This window comes from Pomacea canaliculata, linkage group LG11 (assembly GCF_003073045.1).
Source record: "Pomacea canaliculata isolate SZHN2017 linkage group LG11, ASM307304v1, whole genome shotgun sequence".
NCBI classification, from domain to species: domain Eukaryota; kingdom Metazoa; phylum Mollusca; class Gastropoda; order Architaenioglossa; family Ampullariidae; genus Pomacea; species Pomacea canaliculata.
The window spans coordinates 4,652,911-4,678,137 of record NC_037600.1 but is presented as its reverse complement, the minus strand read 5'-3'; the positions used below and the strand labels follow the sequence as shown (position 1 = coordinate 4,678,137).

General features: G+C 42.5%; 2 protein-coding genes across 2 annotated transcripts; both read left to right on the top strand.

The window, feature by feature from the left end:
- Positions 1-96: 96 nt before the first annotated feature.
- Positions 97-7,819, top strand: LOC112574676 (ELKS/Rab6-interacting/CAST family member 1-like). Its single transcript, XM_025255897.1, has 9 exons — positions 97-1,440; positions 2,610-2,681; positions 3,136-3,342; positions 3,457-3,603; positions 3,887-4,045; positions 4,141-4,202; positions 4,422-4,515; positions 4,687-4,727; positions 5,909-7,819. Exons 2-9 carry the CDS (start codon positions 2,612-2,614, stop codon positions 6,107-6,109), a joined length of 981 nt encoding a protein of 326 aa, XP_025111682.1. The 5' UTR covers positions 97-1,440; positions 2,610-2,611; the 3' UTR covers positions 6,110-7,819.
- Positions 7,820-11,150: 3,331 nt separating this feature from the next.
- On the top strand, positions 11,151-23,540 carry LOC112575232 (glutamine synthetase 2 cytoplasmic-like). Its single transcript, XM_025256933.1, has 7 exons — positions 11,151-11,741; positions 19,305-19,486; positions 19,890-20,033; positions 20,306-20,458; positions 20,785-20,915; positions 21,714-21,916; positions 22,268-23,540. Exons 2-7 carry the CDS (start codon positions 19,327-19,329, stop codon positions 22,647-22,649), a joined length of 1,173 nt encoding a protein of 390 aa, XP_025112718.1. The 5' UTR covers positions 11,151-11,741; positions 19,305-19,326; the 3' UTR covers positions 22,650-23,540.
- Positions 23,541-25,227: the final 1,687 nt, after the last annotated feature.

The window sequence follows — 25,227 nt, the reverse complement described above, 5'->3', positions numbered from 1 at the left end:
CAAATCGGTCTTACAAAGGCCAGCAGTGGAAGGTCAATTCAGCCAGTGTGAAGACAGGGTTTGAAGTCTCGCCAACCAATATGCTCGGTATGGGTGACACTATGAAAGTTAATGACATTGGGTTGAGGGCTGGGATATTCACATAGCGAAGCTGACATTTCACGATAGCTATATAACTCCGCCATTTATGTCTGCAGCGACATGATTGTTTTGTTCCCCGTATTATCTTCCTGGGACCGTATTCACGAAGCAGGGGTAAGTCGTTGTCCCTGCCAGGTCAAGGGAACTCGTCTTCGAAGTTATGGTGTCCAGACTTCGTGGATGCTGCTTAGTACCATAGTGCAATTCCCGCTAAACATCGGGGATTTCTGTAATTATTCTGACCATATCAAAGAGTGACCAAAGGTCGCATGACGACAATACTTTCCCGCAGGCCCTAGTCTGCTAACATTTAATGTCATTGTCTGGAATGCAGGGAGAGTTTCTTCCGGGTGCTGGCCCAGAAAGCCATCGACCAGCAATTAACTTTATGCTTGAAGATAGGCAGACTGCATAACCATTACGCTTTATAGTGCCTGCTCCAGTGTTATACTCTGAAATCCAGATATGACTCTTTGTCCATCAGCAATTACGTTAAAAAAAATAATAATTTTTTTAAGTCAGCATGTTAAATTTAGAGCTCGGAAGTAGGGGTATTAGTGGACAAAACACGTGAAACGGCCATCGTTAAGTGTACGAGAATGAGTCAACGGCCAACTTGAAGTGTTCTGTGGGTGAAGAGGTGGGATGGGAGTTTGAAGGACCGTGAGGCGACAAGGACTTATAAAAAACACAAACAAGAAAAAAAAAAAAAAAAACACACTGCTCGTGCTCACGGGTGTGGTACAGTTGGCCAGTACACGCGCCTGCGCTGTGGGCCCTCGGCTCTCGTATACACTTGCTCATCCATTATTCACTCTCCGACGCAGCACACGGGATGAGGCAGGGAAAAGGGAGCGGGGTCACGTGAACTTGGAGAGTAAACAAGAAGCCCGGCATGCTCCATGAATCTTGAGCGTCTTCAAAAAAAAAAAAAAAAAAAAAATCGATGCTATCGTTGAGATGCAGATCTTCAGACTTCTCATTCTTCCTTTCTCCACCCCACCACCCCGTTACACTCGCTGTTACGATCTTTGCGGAGTGCGCATGCGTATATTCTACGTTCCGTTGCCTCTCACCTGTCCCTTCTCTCAGGTACCTTCTGGCTGCCATGACGATTTCACCGGCCCTGTGACAACCGTTATTTTTATATTAAGTTGCGAGAAAGCAATTGTCGATTGAAAGAAAGAAAAAAAAAAACTCTAAGAGGCACAACTGGAGGGTTCCTCCTATAACGGGGTATAAAATGGTGTAAAATTGTGCTTCGCTTTTTATTCAGATGAATAAGGGGTGGTTGTACAGGTAAGTGATTCATTAACTTGACTAGTTTTGTTTGTTTACAGTATGTGGTTAGCCATGGTTGATTTTTTAAAAATCTGCTTACTCGTCCAGTTGTGATTTTCAATATGTTTAAGTGTGTATTTTCTAGTGCGAGCACTATCTTGAATTGCTCTTGTGGATCAAGTTGTATTTTCGAACTGTCGTTTCATTTTAGTCAAGTTCGTTCATTCTAGGCGTCAGAGTAGCGAAATAGTTGAACTCTTGCTTTCTCTTTATGACCCTTAGCTCGTGTTCGCAACGGGTACACGGTGTTTCGCGCGAAACTCACTCGTTTTCTTCTCGTTTTTCCTCGCATTCTTTTTCGTTCTTTGACACTGTGTCATTAATACCATCTCACATTACGAGCTGTCCACATTCCTTCTGCTTGGTAAAGGTTTCTCGCATTTTCTTCTGTTAGTAATTTTACCATTTGTTGCCACCGGGGGAAAAAAATCCAATAAAAAAAACAATCAAAAAAAAAAAAAATAAAAAATAAAAAAAAAACAGAATGGGGAAAGCAAACATAAAAAAATAAACATACTCTGGAGCAAACACAGACCTTGGCAGTCAGCATGAATGTTTCTGCGAAATCTGAGAAGCTGGGTGCCACAAGCACATCACCAGACATGCTTGTCAAAGATGGCAAGTACAACATTCCTGTAGCTGTGAAAGGTATCTCTGGATTTCTGATCTTGTCTGTTCAAATAAATATAGGAGAAATATAAATGTACTACAGGTACCCAATAAGGTAATGCTACCGGGTTTGACCTGTGATTCGTAACATGGATTTATTATAAGCTTCACCATTCTGGAACGGGGAATTTATTTCCCCTTGCTTTTTTACTGGCGTGCACGCACAGCCATTTCCATCGCAGCCACCTATTCCAAACAAATACAACAAAATACTAATAAAACAATAAATGCACAGCAACCTTCTAGGAATATTTACATTTTTTATTTTAATTTCTCTTTCAGCTGCATCGTCGAAAAAAGAAAACTTGGAGCTGTTATTGTGATCGTTCGTTGTTTTAAAGTCAGTTGTTTGAATTATTTATTTGAAATGACTTCCTTGCCCAGGACATTGTCTGTTGGCTTTCGTTGATGTCGGCTAGAACCGCAAGCACATTATTTGTTTTCAATCTTCCCTGCAGGTATGGCCTCTTTCTTTAAAAAAGCGAGAAAGGGAAAAACAAGACAGCCTGCTGCTGAAGCATGTGACATCGGTAAATATATCTTGTTTACTCTTTGGAGGACGAGTCTCAAGAAAAGCTAGTTGTCAGCTCCACAGACCTAGATGACTGTGTGGATAATTTGTGTGAAGTGTGGGGAAACGAGTGGTATCGTTTGGAAATTGTTTTAATGCTATGAAGGACAAGGTTGATGACAGGTTTGGGATGTAGGACATCAAGACCTGTATTCAGTTTCACTGTTCTATGACCTTTGCTCAGAAATATTTAGTTTTTCTGGCTGGCTCAAAATCGAAAGTACCTTTTGCGCCACAAATTTTCTATCCCCTTAAAGGAGCATTTTGGTGAAAAACTAATAGTTTTGGTAATATAATATGATACCGGTCAAAAGTTTTTTTTCCCCGATTTTTTATGCTTACGTCTGTTGTGGATCGTTTCGTTTTTCACTTGAATTGTAATGAGATTTTAATATATCTTGGTTTGCTTTTAGCACCTGAGTCATCACTTCCTGAAGCCAGCTCAGAAGAGACGGAGGCGAAGAAGGTACAGGTGCACACCAGCACGATGGACCAGGAGCTTGCACGTGCGAGGGAAGAGTTGTCTCGCGCTGTCATCGCACGTGAGAGGTGCGAAATAGACTTGGCTCGCAAAGAAGCAGAGTTCTGTCACTGTAGGGAAGATCTGGCACGTGCGTCAGGTAAGGAATCGTCAGCGTCGTCGTCGTTGTCGTCGTCGTCTCGTCCTCCTCCTCCTCCTCTTAATTATGGTTTTCTACACAGAGTATAGAAGTCTGTGCTCTTTCCCTTTTCAGCCATCAAAACGGAAGTGGAGAATGAAAACCAAAAGCTGCAGTCGGAAGTGGCGTCACTCGAGCGAGAAATAACGAGAGCGAGAACTGACGTCGAGCGCCTCAAAGAAGACAGAGATCGACTGAAGTCCAAGCTTGACAACAAGAAAAGTATGTGCTTTACTGAGTACACTAACACACACAGCTGAAGACTTCATTCCCGTAGACAAGCCAGGATGTTTTCCTCGACATTTTGTCTTACTTTCTTTCCTTTTGTCTGCAGCTGTTATCTTTTCACCCCTAGTCCTTTTTGTGGAGTAGTGTTTGAAGCTTTGCTTTTCATACATTGAAAAAAGAGTTAACAGGGTCTTAGGGTGGTTTTGTCAACAAGTTATAAAATTATAAACTTCCTGTCGGCATCCTACAAACTCTGACATCCTACGTGTTGCGCCAGGACTGCTGGTTGCTTTGAAGGCGGAAATGACGAGCAGCCGCGAGGAGAACAAGAGGCTGGAGGAGAGCATCAAGGAGCGGGAGCTGACCTGGCAGACCATTCGGCGGGACCTGACCACCAAGCGCGAGGACGCCATCAGGGAGGCGTGGAACGTGAAGCGTACGTGGTTCTACGTTGACGTTATTATCTTGCAGCTTATCTCATGCTTGTCAGATCTTGTTTCCTGCACATTTGTTAAAATATTTCTTTTCCAGGTGAAAACGAAAAACTAAAACTTCATGTCCGCAAGCTGAAGGTCGAGAAATCAAGCGCGCTGGTACGTAGATTCTTTATGATTAGCATCGCTCAGTCATCATCATCATTATCCATCATCATCCATATATTTAATAATGTTATTTCCCATTGAAGGCTCATCGAATAATGAAGTTGCAAAATAAAATAAAATAAAATAAAGAAAAAAAAAACCTTTCAAAAACAAACAAAACCGTGGAATGACACGTTTTATCGTCCTTAGCTCTTGTTTCATTGACTGCAGCTTCGTCTGTGGGAGAAGAAGCAGACCGACAAGAAGTCCGCCGGGCAGGGTAACGATGACACGGGTACCCACGGTGTCAGTAACAGGGGCCAAGGTAATCCGCATTATCTTTAAGGACATAGCTAAAGTGGATAAGTTCATCCCTTTGCCAAAGTGAAGATTTATTGTGGAACAGTATGTGGCCTGTGATAAGCAGAGGTTTTGATTGGTTAATTAAGCTCACCCAGTGATATGGACACTAACATGTTATTTTTCTGTGCTGCAGACACCAGCCATCGAGCAACGGGTGACCGCCTTCAGGCTAAGGTAGATTGTTTAGTTACAAGGTGTATGATTATGATAGCAATATGAGAAGTGGGCACGCTTGACAATCAAGGATAATCCACTTTTGGGCAGATGTTTCACAAGATTTTTCTCAACTTAGTTTTGATGCAAACAGAATTTCCGCGCATGCAAGTATCTGGGAAGACGGCTCTGTACTTCATTGAATCATGGAGGTGTTTAGGTGGACTGCTGTCTGTCTGCCGAGACCAACGCTTAGCCTCTAACAGTTCTCCACTGTTAGTCTCGGCGAGCCTAAAAAAATAATGTGACTTAACCGGAAGTTTTGTAGTCGCATGCCTCGTTTTAGTAGTTAACTGAAAAAAAAAATCGTCTGCCAGCAGTCCAGTAATACAAGTTCGTGATTGAATGGTGTGTCGTTTCGCATCGGAGGATAAGAAGAGGCGCACCCTCGGCCAATGGATGTACAAACGGATGTAGAGAATAGAAAAGGAATAAAAGCAAGTACTTTTTGTCTACGCAAGAATTATAATTTCATAACACGATTCCCTCCTTCAGCACACACCACCAGCACTTTGGCGGATGGGTGAGGAATAGGACTACAACGTGACTAACGCGGGGTGCGTGCTAGTGATGTCCCTTACACCAGCACGTGCTCCTCGGTCTAGCAAAAACACGCGCATGTCCCCGAGCCTTGGTGCAAAGAAGTCAGCTCCTGATATCATCGTGGATGAACGCATTCGTATTTGCCCATTCTTATAGTACACGGACAACTGCTTTTTTTCGGATGAATTACATGATGAATGAAAAAGAAAAACGAACAAGAAAAACAACGACAAAAGGCAATAAAGATCAGGGAGATAATCTTGAAACGAAAAAAATAGGCATCAGGTTAAAAGACTATCCTTGGATATCCCTTCTTATTTTTCTGGCATTGGCCTTCGTCAGAGATTCAGGACAACTATTCCCTTCATTCTTGACTGTGTCATGGCATGATGTTTGCACTCGTGTGTATGTGTGCGTGCGCTTGCGCATTCATGTGCGAATGTGGTAGGAGATATTTCTCCTATTTTTTTTTTGGTAAAGCTTATAGAGTCTGCTGTGAGGTGAGAGGATCTATTATGTAAATTTGCTATCACTGGTGAGTGTTTGTAGACTTTCCAGTGAACTAAGCACAAAAGCAACAGGTCTCTCTGCATGTTCAGGTGATGTCCCTTGAACTTCAGCTGTTTCGTCAGGCTCGCTTGGTGGAGCTGCTGCTCGATGTTCTGCAGGAGCACGACACACAGTTTACCAAGAAACAGCGCGATGACCTCACTTCCGCTTCACTGACGCCGGCACCAAGTCCATCTTGCTGGCCCGGAAACTCGGGTTTAGCCAAGAACTTCTTGGGTAGTTTACTGTGATAGGATCTGTGTTACGGACAAATGTGACAAGGACTTTAGTTTTTCTTATAAGACGTTAAACAGTATATATATTTCAGTATTTCAAATGGAATTATAATTTTAATAACTTTAATTAATTTCTCGGCAGCGTACTTGCACATGCTTACGTGGCGACTGTCTGTTGCAAGTTTCAACATTGTAAGTGTTTCCTTTGTGTCCTCTTGAATGGATTTGGTCTTGTGCATATTATTGTAAGACATTGTATCTACATGAATACAAATACATTACACTACACACACACACACGTGTATAGGAATGATCGAATATCCTGAATGTATTCGCACATAGTTCAACGAAAGAAAGAAGCTCGCGCATGCTGTTACTCATTTATAATTTTTTGTCTACATCGTTTTTATAAATTTTTGTATATCTTTATATCCTTGTTATACATTTTTTGACTCATTGTCGATTGACAGCTGAATTCCACAGACTTTTGTCTCTTTTCTTACAGTAAGCATTTAATTCTATCTTTTTTGTATTACTTGCACAAAAGGTTAAAGACAGGATGTAACTCAATCCTGTGGCCTGAATACACACCAAGATTTAAAAAAATATTTTTGTTTTGATGGAAGGCCATAGTTCTTGCTTTTAATGACTGACCACGATTTTTAACATTCTTTTTAAAACTCGTAAGGAATAAACAACACTCTTGTCTGACTACTGAGGATTAAACAACTTGTCTCTATGGATACAAGGTCTTCGTTATAATTATAACTTAAAAACTTTCGCTCATAATTGTCGGCGATCCCTGATAATAACAAAAAATAGTTCACCAAGGCTACCTATCTGCGAAGCAGCAATTACTCGATGAGGTCACACGAAAACATTGGCTCCCCATTCTGACCTCGTGACCTTTGCCCCAGCGGAACATCAAGAGCATGAATCGATACCAGCAGGTATGCGACCAGACATGGCGTCTGTTGTATCCCAGGGTTCTTGGCGGCGTTGGAGTTCGATTTTCTTCTTCTTTTTTCTTTGCTGTTGGCTGTCGATCGTATAAGTGCTCATTTGGGTTGGCAGTGCTATTGATTTGGCCTATCTTCTTCTTCCTTCTCCTTTATTTCCTTTCGCTTGAAGTAAGCGCGAGATTTGATGGCCGAGCTCAAAGAGAGACCATTGAGGCCCGTACTGCACTGCCCTAAATAATAACAATGATAAAAGTTTTTACACGCGCAGGGATTCGTCTGAAATTGAATTCCAATACCATTACCACTTTATTTCCGTTTCCGCCACTTGCGAACACGGCTGTAAACAAGAGAATGAAAAGGTCTCGCCAGGCCTGTCAAGCAAAAGTGGAAAATGTCAAGGTTCCCTCCGCTCATGGCCCTCATTCACCTAAGTGCCATCTTGAAGCCAGAACGAGGCCCAGTGAGTCAGGTGTAGTGGCTACCGAAACATAGACTATGACCTATATATATATCACAAGGTTCTACTGGGTGTGGAATTCACTTGCCTTTCCCACGTTTATGTTTAAAGAAGAACTAAGACTGGAAAGATTACAATAGACATGCTGGATGTTTGCATCGCATTCATCGCTTAGTGTGATAATGTGTTTGTGTGGGTGGTCACATGATACCAACGAAGCATTTCGTTTTTTGTAATGAAAATAAGTGTGAGAATATTTTGTGTTCATTCATAATTCATAATGTTGGTGTGTACATTCATAAAAAATGAAAGAAAAGTGTTCTTTTCGCATTCTTCTTCCTGTACAGTAAGTTTTGTTGTAGAATAGTAACACGCACACCACACGCACACAAATATACTTAGTAATTATTAAGAAATTGTTTTAGATAAATGAAAATTCCTAAAAACCAATACTTTAAGTGTTGGATTTATCATTAGCAATGCATTAGATCCTGTTTCCAGTTGTTACAAAACATAATAGTAAAAGAATGTAATCCCAATAATTCCCTGGCAAGCTCTAAACAAGCTACATAAGCCTGCTTCTAAACATTGTTGACAACAAAGCATGATAAACGACTACTTATACCTTTATCTCTGTAAACGATGTTGAAACAGCTTTAATTAAAAGTTTTCTTAAAATTAAGTTGCAGGTGTTAAAGAAGACATCCTGGCATATCTTTATCAAAGAGGCTAAAGGCATTGTAAAAAAGCATTAGGATTTCAGAGTAAAGAGCACCAAAAAAATAAATAAATTAAAAAAAAACACTGTTACCAAAATGCAAAATGTAAACATTAAACTTAGTTATTGACACTCTATTCCCAGAACAATAACTAACAGCTCTTGATGGTGTTTAAATAATACAGTCTGTTAAGTGTGTCTCTCAATTTTTTCAAACAAAACCGATATTAATACCCTGGCATCATAAAAGAAAGAAAAGCATGATCACAACAGCTGTGCTTGTACCTCAGCAGATACTCCATTAACTTAAAAAATAAGCCAATGGCACCTTCAGACGACCTGTCAGACCTTATGCCGTTGCCACAACAACCGCTGTAACAGGTGATATGTTATCTAGGAATCCTGCTCCAAGATTACAAGCCTGACCACTTTTTGGGGGGATTTTGGGATCCCAGTCCAGATGTTTTCCATTCGTCATTCCATCAACTATAATGCTAAAGTAAATGGTAGGTTCTTGACAGTTTCTTCAAGCATTTTTAAAGCCAGCTGTGATATCCAAGGCTTTGAAGAAATACTGCTGAGCCATCTGGAAATTTAAAAATAATTATAATAAAAATGGAACAAATTAGTTTTTTTTTCTTATTCACAATAATAAACTACCAAGCCAATGTCGATATACAGATAGCGTCGCCTGCAGTCTCGGTTACAGCGCATTTCGTGGTCTCGGCAAAGCAAACGCTACAGGAACTGCATCCCTCGCCTCAACGCGCTTCATCGAAGTCTCTCCAGGCCACGTCAGCAGTGCTGATGGCTGTGCCGGCATCCATGGCTCTGGAGACACTCGATCGATGTGAGATTCCACAGAAAATTCGCCAATTTGCCCACTTATCCGAGCCGCTGAGACGACCATGATGTAGTTATCGAAGTCAAGGAGGAAGTCTGACCTCTTTGCCCTTTCTTTCCTCGTCTTCATCCCCGTGTGCATCGAGTACGGTTAACTAGGTGAGCTCTTTTACCCATTCTCCCAGCATGCCATGCCAAGAGTGTCGTCTGGGTCTACTGAGGGCTAGAGCGACACTTCCGGCGCAGACTGTTCGTCGAAAGGAATCGATGGAAAACTTGACTCGATAATTCGAAAACGAAGTTTTTGAGGGAGCATTTGACTTGTATGGCTTGCTATGGAGGATGGCTATAAGACTTCACGTGATGCAGAAGGAAGAAAGAAAATTTAGTTGATTTATTAGTATCTTGGACTGCGCCCTCCCTACCCCTTTAAAATACAGTGTTTCCCACCCGGTCGTTGTGTAAATGTACAGTGTACGGACATCATGGTTCTAAGGGACTGCTGAACTAGGTCACGTGGTCTAGCAAGTTCCTAACGTGAGAGATCAACTTCCTCCATTTCGCTTCCTCCACGCTATGCTCCGATATACCAAGTATTTTACGGAATGATAGCCTCGACCCCCAACACAGACATACACACTTTTTCTTTTGCCAACTACCTAGAAAATCTTGCAGAAACTAAAACTTGTATCTAGCTCTAAAAGTCTGTGTATCGTGAGGCAGACCCCCGTGAACACCTTAAACATTTGGCCTTGCGTCTTGCTACTTGAACCTACATTTGAACAGAGTTAATCAAAATGGCGAATGGTTAGATAGTCATCCACCCTTAAACATTCGGGCTACAGTGCACAGAGTGTGCCTCCATCTCAAGCGACCTCTAGTGGAGATTCACGAGAACTGCCCTCCTTTCAAGACAAACATGAAAGCTCGTTACCTTGTGCGTAAAAAAAAATGGCGAGTGCGATGTCTTGTAGCAGCGACATTTGCAAATTAATCACTGCGATCGAACATTTGTGGAGGTCCGTACAGATCGATAGCTTTCAAGGATTTTTCCTTCTGTGGTTGTTTCCTGCGATTTGCTTTGAGGTGCTGGTCCTAGTTTCTTCCTGTCTCATTGTCGATTATTGCTTGTTCTTGTTTTTTTTTTTTTTTTTTGTTCGCTTTTTTCTTTTTCTAGTCTTCTTGCTCTTTCTGTTCTGTCAGAAATAATTAACCTTGTTTCTTTCCTCGTTGAGTTTATATACAGTGAACATTGTATGTTCACATCTTTCTTTTCATCTCTTTTCGTATGCTTGTTTCTTTTTCTTTGAATTATGCCAGCAGCAATTAACCTAATTAAATATTTTTACATAACAGCTCAGTGTCCAGAACCATTTCTGACCAGGTATACGTCCTGCGCTCTGACCGATGTTTTATAATCATCTTACTGCTGTCTTCACATTTTTCTCTACATCCCTACATGTTCTTTCTTTGCAGTTTCTAACCCATCACGACTCTCTCTCAGAAAAATTTATCTTGTTTTTTTTTTTTTTTGGCCAATCTTCTTTAACTCGTTTCCAGGTCTTCTACTTTCTGCTTAGACTATTTCAATACAATACAACTTAATTAATTCATAAGGAAACTCTAGATTTCCGTTAAGTATTGCATGGCTGATCCGTTAAAGCCATCTTTGTTTTCTACAAAATAAACAAGTGTTTCAACAGACAGCAACAGCAGAAGGGCGAAAGGGTGGAGTAGGAGCTCAGTTTACTTCGCTGAGTTCATTGCCAACAGCACACAGGCGTGTTTCTTCTTTAGTCGCTCCACCTCTTGGCAGACCTGCTTCAGCGAAAGATTCGATGACTCGGCATAAAACATGAACAAGCGGCCATGTCAGGTTCTCTAGAAAATTTTCGCCGCCATTCAGCAAGATCCAGTCTTCCTCGATATCTACTTCCTTTTCTTTCGACCTCCCCTGTAGAAGCCCCCACATCTATCTGACTGACCAATCAATATTCAGCTTGCCAATCGAGTGACGAATGGGCACGTGCAAACTGCTGTTGCGCTGGCGACCTTCCACAGGGAGGGGCGCCTTTCGGGTAGACGGGTAATTAATAATCGAGGGTTAGGGTAGTGGTGTTGGTTGTGTATGTGGTGGTAGTGGTGTAGGGAGGGGAATAGGTTTCTGCATTCGGCTGCAGGAGTCGAGTGAGAACCGAGTGCAGATATGTCTTGGATTTGCCAGAGTTTGCAGCCAACACACGTCTGGCGAGGGACTGCAGCCAGGAAAACCTGATCAAGGTCGGAGAGAGAGAGGAGGGGAAAAAAGGCGGGGAGTGGGGAGAAGTAAGTGGTGGGGAAAGGGGTAGGTAGTGGTGGTGGAAAGGAATGAACTGCGTGCGCAGCTCGCCAGCAGCTAGAAGTGGCGACACCTACCCGTTGCAATCAGGCGGCTGGTGGCGCTGCTGACCGCACTCGACGGCGGGCGTCGTTGACAACAGTGGAACAGCCGGCGAGGTGTGCCGACAAAACGTGGAGGGAGACTCGGAGGTTCGATCGTCTGGTGTTACGGAGGTCTCCGATGCCTGCTTGTGCTGCTGCCTGAGTCCACCATGGAGCACGCGGAGTGAAAGTCAGGTGACAGGAGTCTTGGAGTGCGACGTCACGGGTCACGGATCACAGTCACGGGTCAGTGCACGTATACACAGCATTAGGGTGTAGCATGTACACTACATCATTATGAACACCACCAACACAGGATGTAGCATTATACTATAATTTTTACTAACATGTACACTTTATTAGTCTGACCACGAGTACAGTATTAACATGTATTTACTCTATCATACTCTAACCTGTATTAGTATGTAAATTACAGATACTTATTTGTATACTATCCACACTGGATTAATGTATAAACTATCAAAGCTGTTAATATTCATACAACACACTACAGACACTATATTAGTACATATATGTATACACTATATACAGTTCATTAGTATATTCACTATACGCACTCTATATCTATTCTTCAGACATTCTCTTGGTACCTGCATTATAGATATCGTATAATATAGACAGTATAGATTTTGTAAACACTATAGGCAATTATAAGTATATACGCTAACATCATGTTCAAATATTACATTAATAGATGTATACTCTATTTAAGTACAGACACTGGACACATTGTATAAAATACACGTAAACGAATACACAATTCTTGGTGGGTGGGTTTGTTGTTCGTACATTCATTAGGTTGGACTTCCTTATGCACAAGGCAAGATCTCTAATTGCAGCCATAATAACACGGAGGGCTTTTAGCCCTCGGTGAAATGATACCCACTCGCACGGCACAAAATGGCGCGATGTCACATTAAAGGTTCAACTCTTCTTCCCCCGATATAATATAACGCTCAATATCTGAAATATAAGACTATTTGAGTGACCACGTGACGGTTACGCACATAAAATAAAGTGCTTGAGAGAGAGAGATGGAGAAGAAATGGAGGGGAAAGGGGGATAAAGAGAGAGGTGTAAAAAAGAAATAAAAAGCAAGAAGGAAGAAAGTAAGAGCTGAAGAAAGGGAGAGAAAAGAAAGACAGCGGGAAAAAGAGAAAGAAAGCAAAATGATACAGAGAGAGAGAGAGAGAGGAGTAGAGATATAGTCTATTGACAAAGTATGTTCCAGCAAGCATACATACATAGACATTCAGTCTATTGACAAATTGTTCATCCACTAAGTGTTGACGGTATATGAACATTTTAGTTGCCAACAAGTATACATTTATCTGTGTGTGTGTATGTGTGTGTGTGTGTGTGTGCAGTCACACACACGCATAATAAAGACCTGAATTCTTCATCCTATTTCTCATCATCATCATTATCGTCATCTGCCTTTCTTCTATTCCTACCGTCACATGACGCCGTGTGTTGGAAGCGCATCCGGCACAAAACACCATAAAGTTCCAAAACTAAAATTTCCAGTGTAAAAAACTTGTTCTGACATATAGCTTGAACAAGGAGGGACAGTGATGCTTTGAAGAATGTTTGTGGAGAATGCACAAACAGCTGAGGATTATGTACTACATCTTCTTCCTTTGGCTAAAAGATTTTACTCAGTACGGTACGTTTTTAACGGATTACGGATTCGGGTCACGTGGGTTAGCATGTCTCATATCTCAGTAAAGGAGAATTTGGTCAACTGTGCTACACACTAACTGATCAATCCCAATGTTGATTGTACTCTAACTGCACCTGCGAACGGTTTCGTTCAATTTTTTTTCCATTTTAAACACAGTTGCTGCTTTGTGTTCATCACCAAGGCCTGCAGCCTCCTGCCAAGCAATGGTACGGACTTCTGAACAGGACGAGTGAGCTGGTAGACAGGCATCCACTCATAAGTATCCGTGTATGAGGGTGCTTGATAGTGGAGTGGTTCAACGCCCGTAAGCCATTGCTGCAGAGAGAACAAATAGGTCATGTGTTCAGATCTTGTCTCAGGACACTTGCGCTGTGTTACACCTGTTGGCCGTCAGAGGGCTTCTGAGAGTACTCCCTTCCCCAGTTTTAGTCATACATATTCCTTATGGGAAAGCAAGGGGGACCACTTTCTTTGTGTCTCCACAACGAGAGCAGAGAACAGGGAAGCGAGAGAGCTAGGTATTAAATGTAAAAAGCTAAGCCGCATCATTTAAAAAAATATTCTCTGGAAAGAAATCAATGAAATGTTAACATTTTTTATTTATTATAGACAAGATCTTTAAGGTGAAAAGGAAAGCTAGATTCTTTGCAAGGTCTGTGTACAGTTTCAGGCATGTATGTCCACCCAGCTCCATTGTCAAACACCCCGACGATATTTAAATTAGACGTCCAGGCAAACTAGTATTCGTACAAGACCATGTTGATAACAAACCACATCAAAACAATCCTTCCTCGGAGTCTGAAACCTCACGTAAACAGAGCGACCGAGACTGCAAAAAAGGTAAACAAGATATTTGTCGAAGGTAGCCACGCCTGGCGAGAATGCAGCCCACACCATCGCTGCCATCCATTGCTGGTCCTCTCACGAATGAAGTCAAATCCCTTTTTTGCCTGGCGCGTTCTATGACAAGCCGCCTGAGCCTCAGCCTCCCGGGTGGTGGAGGGAGGATGCTGAGCCTCCACAGGGGAGGATGCGCGTGCGGCTCTGGCGTAACTAGGGCTTTCGACCAATCGATGGCATAATCCCATTTCCGGGACCGTGTACTGCCTGCAGCTTGCAGGGCTGCTTGGGGTGGTGTGGGGTTCGCATGGGGGGTGAGTGCAAATATTGGAACAGCGACGGCTAGTCCAGTCTTTGGCTAGCGGGTGTTTTCTTATCCTTGCTGGAGCCAGTCCTGCGTTGTCGCTGTCGTCGATCCCTCGGTAGGTTTTATACAGCCAAGCTTCGGTGATGATCAGACTTTATTTGCATGTCCGCAGAGCCAGTCGAGAAAATAGGGTTAAGGTCTGGTATGCAGGCTGTCAGTGTAAACTGGGTGTGTGTGTATGTGCTTGTTTATCTGTTGGCCCATTCTTATGGATACAACAAAATGTATGTATGGGAGAGAGAAAGAGAGAGTTTATTTTTGTGTCTACATGGTTTTCTGTCTGTCTATCATTCCAATAATGTTGTACCTCATCCATGCATCTATCCAAATCTCTGTCGGTGTCTGTCTTTCTTACACTCAGATGCCTCATCACTCACCCACCCCTTCACACGTGTGCATCAAAATGTCTGTCTACCCGATGACCGACCTATGTGTCTCTCTGGTGTAAGAAAACTAAAATTCTGACAGGCAAGGTACAAATGATCTCACTATTAAACGGAGCGGGTAAAAGTATTTATCGAGCTTTGTTCAGCAGGAGGGTGAAAATCGATTCTTTTTGATTGGCCCCTCCTCTTATTTTTTTTAATTTGTGCTCTGTCCAAATATGACAACTCATTATGCAAAGAGCCTTCTAAGTTTTCTGAGTCAGCGGAAATTTCTCGAATGGGATGTTTGTCCTGCTTGTGATGAAGTTGCAGGAAAATCTGCAAGTAGAAAATCGGCAGCAACCATCTCTAAGTGACAGAGCCACAGACTACGACCAACCGACCGACGAATGATCAACAAACCAAACCAAACCAAATCATTTTGTTACTTCCTAATGTTCTCACTGGACATAACGGAACTCATTCTCCCTCGATTCACTTGTCATCGATGTCTGATTTCTCTCTATTTCTCTGATTTTCGTAGTGAACAGTGAACACATTACTGGATTATCTCTCAGACACAGGCTAGCAGAACAATGACCTTATGACCTGTAGACCTGAACAGTAACCGATATCTTTTGATTTTTTTAATTTATTAAAAGATAAATTGACATTTCGCACTGTTACCTTTGACCTTTGAGATCGCGGTACGGTGCGTAGGGTTCGAAGAAATGGACATGGCTTTCAGACGAGACCTAGTAAAAGTCTTCACTAACATCCTAAGATCCTAGCTAGTATCGGCTTCATGTAAGCTACGAGAGAGAAGAAAAAAAAAAAAAAAAAAAAAAAGAAGAGAGCGAAAGAGAGGAAGCGGGTAAAGAGATATTGAGCGATGCAGACCATAAACTATATTCTGGTGTCCCTGGAAACCATTACAGGACGAAGTCCGATCACCCGAGTAATGGGACTATGTTTCGAGGGTGGGGTGGGGTAGTGAGAGGGGAGATAATCGCAATGGAAAGGTCAGGAAGGTTAGAGTGGACTGATGACGGAGGGACACTTCTTCTTGTCCGGTTTCATTTGTCTGGGCTGTGCGTTCATGACCAGCTCAGAAGGGCTGAGTGGAAGGAAAGAAAGAGAGAGAACGAGGCTGAAGTAGGGGAGGAACAAATAGAGGAAGAAAGAAAATTAACGAGAGAGGCGATGATAAAGGATGAGAAAGAGAACGAGAGAGAGAGATAACAAAGAAATAGATACCAAGAGAGGAAATTAGTGAAAGAATAGAGAAAAGCAGATACAGAACAGGAAATAGAGATACAGAGAGAAACAGAAAAGAGCGACAAGAAGAGATATAAAATGAGATTCAGATAATAAGACAATGTGGGCAAAAGAGACACAATGCCAAATTTTATTTACACATGCTGGTAGAATAGGCAAGCATGCTCTTTTCATCTAGCCCTCGGCCTTAACTGGAAAAGAATAAACTTAATTACTCGACTAATATAAAATAAAGCATGAAATCAACGGAGAGTGGAGGAAAAATATAAAAATGATGATTATCAAAACACATTTAAACAGGGGTCTTGGAGTCGGAAAATAACTCAAATGGTTTAAGGGTTTAAGTGTGCAAGAATATCCTGGAGGTAGGTTCACCAGTGATGGATGAGATTGATTGAGTGAATGAATGGTTGATTGATTAGTTGAGTCTTTATTGCTTCAAGAGGCATAGCTCCCACAAGGGTGTGGGCATCTAATGGATGAGAGAGTCGGGGGAGAGAGACAGACAGACAAAGAAAGAGAGCACCAGTCAGAGTAATTTCTCCTGCTTCCCAGACAGGGCCTTTCTCCTCTGGAAGGGTCGTGAAACTCAGATGCTCATTAATGCGTGGTAATGCGGCTGATGAGCCGGAGAATGGCGGCTAAGAGCACGCGCGCAGAACACCGGCTTTGTCCTCTCGTTTGCACCAGGTCATGACCTGCCACTTCAAGGTTTCCACTTGGCTGTCTACACCTTTCTACCCGTGTGTAATCGAGTGGACAACAAACCAATTGACCGTCTCGCCAACAGACTTTTATACTCTCTAGATAGAAGAGGAGAAAGTTTGTATGTGTGCACAATCAGTACTCGACATTTATACACATGGTGTGGTCATACTGTCCAGCTGGTTGCACCACCAGACAAACGAAAGATTCTAACAAGTCTTTTCAGGTTAGTATTAGAGCTATCATGGAGGGCTTTGAAAATGATTGGAAATCAGCTTTGGGTTATCGAGACTGCATTGTTGAAACACCAGCAAGGACTGTTATTTATTGTACTCATTGTTCGAGGAATAAGGTGTCAATAATTAAGTTTTAACAAATAGCAGCTTCTTTGTGAACGACACATTCATAATGTATAATCAATTTCTCCAGTGGTGTAAATGAAATAGAAGATAATGCGAAAGATAACGATACAAAGATTGGTCCTTTATTTTTTCATATCTGTGGCTGTGTAAACTTTATTAACTTCATTGACATTTTTTTTCTTTGATTGATGATGAAATTGTAGGTTTGAAAGCAGGACCTTAAAGGTACAAAATCAACCTCAAATTAGGGGAACTTGGGACCACGGGACTAGTAGAAAAGAGAGGGTTGGGTGCCATGTTGAGGGGAAAAAAACCAACCTCCAATTCCTCTTCTTTTCTGGTTGGTCAGAAATTTTACAGACCAGAAGCACACTTCTGAAGACCTGTCAGTGCAGCCCAGCAAGACTTCCTGATATAATTAAGTCCATTTACATCTGTAGTTAAGCAAGCTCAAGGTCTTGGGTTACCAGGAAACACTTTGCGATCCAAGTATCGATGACAGAGTCACAAGCTTTCACACATCAGACATGAGTTGGACGTTGGTTGGACTTGGATTGGGGATGGCAGCTATTTACCGATGATGTAGTGGGCAGGGGCTATTTGCTCTTCAGCAAATAACCTTGTAGAGAGGAACTATTTAATCAAACAATATTTAATGTCTGCAGACGGTAAAAGTTCTCTAACCCTAACCCTTGGCTTAAAAGGTTAAGATGACATAAACAAATTTACTAATATGACTCTCTCTCTCTCTCTCTCTCTCTCACACACACAAATACATATATATATATATATGAAAAAAACCATATGGTGTAGTGCTATAGAGGTCAAGCATATTTTATCAAATAGTAATAGATATAATGACTTGGGAAACAGTTGCTGTTCGATTGGAATGTTTACTGATGAGCTGTCGGAGGAAGATAAAGCTTCTAGGAATGATGACGACCTCTCAGATCGCCTGTCTTCTTTTCAACAAGGAAATGCTGACCAGAACTAGTGCCCTATTGTCACTGAAAACGTGTCTATAAGAAGGAAGTCATGACAACCAAGGTCTTCTTGCCAGCGAGAGAGAATTAAAAAGCAATTAATGTCTTTTTGCCAGCAGGAAAGCATCCACGACAACCAAGGTCTTCTTGCCAGCAAGAGAATTACAAATGAATTAATGTATTTTGCCAGCAAAAAAAGTAAATATGTGAATAAAAAAAAGTTAACCTAAAGAAGCAGCATCTTGTCAGGAAAAAATGTGGGATTCAGTGTCTTATAGTAAACTAAGATCAATCACGCGAAGAAATTGCATTTGTTGATCTTCAAGGCTTAAGTTACCTTTCATAACTCTTCTTCAAGAAATATACTACACACTCTGTCTTCTTCTTACACACACTGTCTCTTTCTTTCTCTCTTTTCCTGACTCAGCTGATTTTGCATGGAAATCGTGGTTATGCAGCTGGAAGAGCAGAAACCCTTTCTGACAGAAGGCATACATTAGATGTCCATGCAAATTCTCCTCCGGCATTGTGAGGCACGTCCCACTTGGCTCCATTTCTCTGGTGGAATCATTGATTGAAGAGAGAATGTTGGGAAGACAAGAGTATTGAATGTACTTTTTTTGGTGAGTGTGTGCGTAACGGCGGAAACATTTGAGCATTGGCTGAAGGAGGCAGCCTTTGTTTTCGTTCCTTCTAGCATTTTCTAGCATCTCACCCAAGAAGGTTGTCAAGCTAGAATGTTGTTAGATGCGGATGTTTATATCGAATGTAACCCATTTCGTCTTTATCAAAACTACTATTAAATCTTCTTTCTTTCCTTTTTCTTTCTCTCTTTTATTTCACAAGACTGGCATCATCACTGTGTAGTCTACACGTCTACTAGTTTTATGACAAAACGATTGTGTGAAGAATGGAGGTATATCCCTGGTCTAGTAACGGTCGAGTGACGTGTATTTATTTTTAATATCTAGATTGAGCTCTGGGAAAAATACTATTTTTCAAACTCTGAGAGAACGATCCACGCTTATAAACATCACTTGTACAAAAAGAAGTCACAATGGAAACAAGTGTTCACGGCACTCGTTTAATTAACACACGGTCAAAGTTTCCAATTAGTCGCATCCTTGACAACGCAAACGTATGCACGTGCATTTGTGTGATAGAAGTGCAGACGGTTTGATGACGTCATTCTCCCAATCATCAGTTTGGCAAAGGAACGACAAGCCATGGGGAGCGAGTGGCGCTGGAACCGGAAGCTGCACAGCCATTACGTGCACGAGCTTCCAGTGTCGAAGGTGCTGGTGGAGTACATCTTCGTCGACGACGACGACGTCATGGTCCACAGCAAGTGCCGCACTTTCGAGTTCGAACCCGAAAAGCCAGAAGGTGAGATTAGCTTCCGAGTGACAGAACTTTGAACTATGACCCTTCCTGTGTAATGTGACTTTTGAGCTTCTTGCTTTTTGTTGCTGTCGTCGTTCTTCTTCTTTCCTTTTTGAGATTTACTCCTCTTCTTTTACCAACACTTTTCTTCTTTCGTTTGGTCATTTTCACCCAACCAGCAACGTCTTATCCACCCATTAAAAGCTGCAGTATTCGATATGCATACTAAATCAGTAATCGTGAACATAAACCGAATATTTTAGTGCCGGTGTCGAATCAGCAGCTCAAGAGAGAGGACGTAGGACTGACTCGTTGATAGAATTATGTAAAAACAAGTCTGAATTCACAAAAAAGATAAGGGAAATTTGCTCATAGACGCTAACTACAGTCGTTGGCTTGTCCACAGATTGTCCAGTCTGGCGAATAGCCATCAACTTCCCTGTGGAGAACCGGTTTCTGAAGCCAGTGGCTCTCTACAAAGACCCCTTCCGACGGGGACCCCACAAGCTGCTGCTGTGTGACGTGTACAACGATGATTGGACACCGTCAGGTGTGTTGGCTGTGTAGCTATTCCAATAGCAGTCAGAACAGTCCGTTAATAATAAAATGATCGAATAAAATGTACTTCCATTGTATTGTGTATGTTTGTTCGTTTGTCCGTTGTTGTATGTTTATTTTTCAATATTCCTGCCTGCCTGTCTGTCTGTCTCTGCGAGTGTGCATGGTTAGTGCCCGCACTTGTGTTTGCTGGTGAATTAACTAGCAAGAATTTAAACTTTCAGAAATGCTGGTTTTCTGACTTAATGTACTTTATTTTCTCAGTGCGCAATTTCCGGAAAAGTTGTAACGAGACGATGTCTCTTCAGGAGGTGAAGTCAGCCGAGCCCTGGTTTGGGCTGGAGCAGGAATACACACTGTGCAACGTGCACGGACACCCCATCGGCTGGCCACCCAGCTACCAACCACAGCCCTTTGGTGAGACCATGCACCCTAATTAGTCAACATCTGACAATAAGCGATGACAAGCAACAGTAAATTAAATCGCGACAGTCTAAATGCTTAATAATAAATGTGTAATTAATTTTAAATTTATCTCCAAGCTCTGTGAAAAATGTCGCTCAGACTAATGTGACTGATGCTGAAAAAGGTCAACTTATTTTTGACACCTTTGACCTGACCTTTCCCCAACCCTCTATGGAGTCAGGTCCCTAGTTCTGACATCATCATGGACTGACTAAGGAACTTCGCTCCTCCACTGAATAATGCTGTGTGACTAGTCTGGGTGCTTGCTGCTGTTTCAGACCCATTCCACCACGAGGCTAACGGCACGACGAAGGCGTATGGCCGCGACATGTACGAGGCCCACCTCTTCGCCGCGCTCTACGCTGGCTGTAACATTTCCGGGGGCAACGCAGAAGCGTTTCCGGGTCAGGTAGGTTAAAGTTCATGTGCCAGCAGTTCTGAACTAGAGATACATATCTAGCTTAGGGTTTGTTTGCTTTCGTTCAATCCCGGCACCCGTTGCAATCATACAGAGGGCCGGGCGTATGACAGGGACAGGATTACCAGCCATCCTACTAGGTCGGCGCCTGCTCTCAATAACAGAATCCGCCTTTAGCTTGTTTGTCACTAGAGTGTTCGCTACAAAATTATAAAAAAAAAAAAACAAAAAAACAACTTCTGAAAAGGTCTGAAGAGCTATGGCCTGAAATTCATGTCAAGGCTGTCATGTCTGTCAAACCAAAATCCTCTTTTCTGTGTACCATAACGCATGTACTCACGCTAGTCGTATAATAACCGAGGATATTTGGGCTTATTATTTGAGTTATTCTGTTTGTGAGTTATTCTTTTCGGGATTTATTTCCTTCTTGAATTTTTCTCTTTGTAAGTTATTGTCCTTAGTTATTGTCTTTGAAAAGAATTTTCCTTACGAACTTTTTTCCTGGGGTTATTTGTAAAAGCAGGGAATCATGAATTATTTTCTTCTTGGGTTATTCTCTTTTCGGGATTTATTTTTTTTTCTTGAGCTGTTCCCTTTGTAAGTTATTCTTCTCATGATTTGTTTTTCTTGAATTATTTTTTTCTAGAATTATTCTTTTCTTGAGTTATTCCACGTTAATCTCTTCAGAAATTTTATTCCTTCAATTATTTTCTTTGTAAGTTATTCTATTTATAAATTATTAATATCTTCGCCATACGTTGTTATACGTCATTCTCTTGTCATGCGCAGTGGGAGTTTCAGGTCGGGCCGAGTGAAGGGGTCAAGGCTGCAGACGACCTGTGGGTGGCTCGCTACATCCTGTATCGCTTGTCCGAGGAGTTCGGCCTGGTGGTCAGCCTGGCGCCCAAGCCAGTTCCCGGAGTGAGAATCGGAGCCTGCGGCGGTCACGTCAACGTCAGCACCAAGGCCATGAGGGCGGACGGCGGGATGACGTAAGTCGCATTTCGTCACGTCACACGTCAGCGTCACGCTATTCGAATGACCACACTACGTCACTCCCTACACTAGACACGCTGTACCACTTTGTACGACTCGGACACTGACTTCACGATGCGGGACATTGGAAACAGGTTCACTAAGGTCACACAGTGCAACAAACGCTACGTCACAAACGACTTTGTAACATACATTAGGCACGTTGAGCCACATTGCATAGCATGCACAATGCGTCACAGAACACAACAGACACAATATGTCACACAACACAACAGGCAGTCTCACAGTTGAGACTTCATGCTTTTACATTATTTTGTCACTTTCACTGCTCTGCTTCTTCATTTCAGACACATTGAAGCTGCCATAAAACAGCTGGAGAAATCTCACCTGCAGTTTCTGGGCATCTGCGACCCCAGCGGCGGGAGGGACAACGTCAGCAGGCTGCAGGGGTGGTTCTGCACCGCCCCCTACCGCGACTTCCGGTGGGGAGTGGAGGACCGCAACGCCTCCATCCGAATTCCGCGGCTGGTGGCGGATGACGGGAAAGGCTTCCTGGAGGATCGCCGCCCGGCCTCGAACTTTGACCCCTACCTCGTCACGGACGCTCTGATGCGCATAATCCTTCTTGGGGAGACAACTGTGTGGAACCCCTACGCCAGTATAGAGGGCGACCACCGCGGGACGTCCACAGACTTAAATGCCAGCGTGCGACAGATGGCGATTGTGTAATGATGCTTTTAGTGTAGGTACCCGTAGTCATTGAGCTGCATTCCAGAGTTTGAAAAGTCAATCGCAGTCATTTTTGTGTGGTTTTGATAATAGTAATTATTGACAAGCCTCCGTTTTGCCAATATGAGACAGCTTGTGTCTGTTGAGGGAACTGCTGGAGAAGGTCTACTATTTCAGCAATAAAAAGAAACGGTGTTAGAATGACAGACAGATTGTAGTGCGAGGTGATCGGGTTTATCTGACAATTTGAATCTGTGAATAAACCAGACGATCTCGTGAAAGGGTATGGTTTGTGGCACAGGAAGGGGAAGACGAAGCTGGCAGTTTTGAGAAAAGTATTCCTTACAAACCTACTATTCCCTATGTCTTGTGTGTGTCTGCCAACCTGTTACTTTTTGTCTTATCTCTTTTATAACTAAGCTTTTTGTGAATAAGCAAACTCTCGAGTTTTTTTTTTTTTTTTATCTCCCATCACATAAATTTGCATTTATAATGATGGACTGCTGACTTAAATCACGTGACCCACCGAAAGCCCAACCACCTCCGTTTCCGTTTACGCATGTTCTATGGTTAATCTCCTTGACCAGCCATAAATAATTACACTTACTTCCTATTTAAATTGTTAAGTTTTTTTAAAACATTTCCGAAAAAAAATCTTTTAACTCTAAAATAGAATGGACTTTCCTGTGACCTTGCCCCATTCTCCATAATTAACTCTGCACCTGAATAGGATTCGACAAAGATCAAGAAGAGCAGACAGCTATCAGCTGCCGTGTGTTCCCCACAACAACCAATACAGGTCAGGCAGCGGCGGCGTTAGGGGGTGGCAAATGGGGCGGCCGCCCCAGGCCCCGCTCTCGAAGCTCTTGAAAGCCTCACTACTCGGCAGTCAGAGGAAAGGTTCCCCCCCCCCCCCCACACACCACCACCACCACCTCCTTTTTCGGCGTTCTTTGTCGGTGACGACACCATCATCGGCACGCATCCCGCTTTCGCTCCCCGAAACGTCTGGTCACCTTACCACCTCTCACCCTTTACTCTCTCTCCAATCACATCTCTCTTTGTTTTTGTTTTAAATATCTAACTGACACGCATTCCGGAAAAGTCCATCATTCACACCCTTTCGCTCTCGCAGGTGTTCAGTCCTATAGTACTTGGTCTAGGTCTCTGACTCATCCATGGCTGTTAGTATGTCTGTACTTCTCTACTGACATGCTTGGTCTGTGTACGAATGTGCTTTATGCATTTTTGTAGTTGGATATCTTTTTTGCTTGTATATATCGCACTGAGCTTACTGTAACTTTGGGAAAATGTGCTTTGAAAATTATTTGTTGTTATTATTGTTTACAGACCTTCACACGCAGGGACTATAAACACTAAATTATAATAAAGAAAGATTTCACGAGCTGACCAACATGGTGTGACGAGTTGTCGGTTGCCAGATGTCTTTTGGAAGACAATAAACCTCATCTTGTCATTGCCCCCAAGCATGTGGATACAGCGAGGTGGTGTGTTTATACAGCTGGAATTTGTGGTACAAACCCTCGCCACACAAACACACATACTCTTTATAAACTCAAACTCACACATTTATTCGTTGCTACTCTTCACGCACACAAATCACACCCAAACGCCATCTACAGTAGGACATGCTTGTCCTTTATATGAAACAATACAGTACTAACAAGTAGTTAGCATTTTCTTATCTTTTGTTTTTACAAAAGTGTTGAAAATCTGTTAGAGTCTTTTCATTTCACAAATCTCGCAGGCCCGTATAGAAATACTTCTGGATTGTGATTTGTTATGACACCCAGACACCCGCTACAAACAGCGTCTAACAACCGCGAAACATTTTTGAAAAAAAGCAGTTAGGCTATGCCTGCCTCCTCATGACAGCCAGAGATGTGAAAACCAGCGGGAACTACTGCAAACATCCTTCTCATGGATTGGTCCATTTTTTGATGACGTCACACGGTTTGCTGCGCCTTCCCCGAGAGCTCCGCCCGTGTCCCCATTGCACGCTGAGCAGCGACAGAGAAAGGTTCAAAGAGCAAGGCATTAAAGAACGATAACTATTTTATGCATACACAACGAAGAAAATAAAAGATTTGTGTATCAGGACTTTACAAAAATTCCATTAAGATGAGTAACCAGCAGCCAATCAAGGTCTGTGAAGAAGCCTTCCTCCGCTGTGCGCCATGGACACCAGTTACCTTCAGACTGCAACGAAACAGAATTCTACGACCAAGATCAGCCCACAATAGACATTATATTGAAGCTATAAAGTGTTTGGAGGCTTTTGGTATTCGCAGTGATATTGACTCTGTGTGCGCACATCTGAGAACTTTTAAAGATTCTGAAATCGCCAAGAGAGTGTTCTGTAATATTCGTGAATTTCCACAACGAGAGCCTTGGAACTTACCTGCTGCTGTCGACCTTTCTGTTTCCGTGGAGGCAGGAGACACCATGGCGTACCAAGCTAGAAAGATCTTTAAGGAGTTCCTGTGTGTCTTCCTTAGTCTCTGCCAGAACCTCATTGAAGATAATCGGTCTCTTGAGCAGAGACTGAAAGGCGCTT

Excerpts from the sequence above, each read along its gene's own strand:
- LOC112575232 (XM_025256933.1), top strand. The coding sequence starts at position 19,327 with ATGGGGAGCGAGTGGCGCTGGAACCGGAAGCTGCACAGCCATTACGTG. Across the intron at positions 20,034-20,305 it reads CGATGATTGGACACCGTCAG|TGCGCAATTTCCGGAAAAGT; the intron begins GTGTGTTGGCTG and ends TTATTTTCTCAG. Across the intron at positions 20,459-20,784 it reads CTACCAACCACAGCCCTTTG|ACCCATTCCACCACGAGGCT; the intron begins GTGAGACCATGC and ends CTGCTGTTTCAG.
- LOC112574676 (XM_025255897.1), top strand. The coding sequence starts at position 2,612 with ATGGCCTCTTTCTTTAAAAAAGCGAGAAAGGGAAAAACAAGACAGCCT. Across the intron at positions 3,604-3,886 it reads CAAGCTTGACAACAAGAAAA|GACTGCTGGTTGCTTTGAAG; the intron begins GTATGTGCTTTA and ends GTGTTGCGCCAG. Across the intron at positions 4,728-5,908 it reads GTGACCGCCTTCAGGCTAAG|GTGATGTCCCTTGAACTTCA; the intron begins GTAGATTGTTTA and ends CTGCATGTTCAG.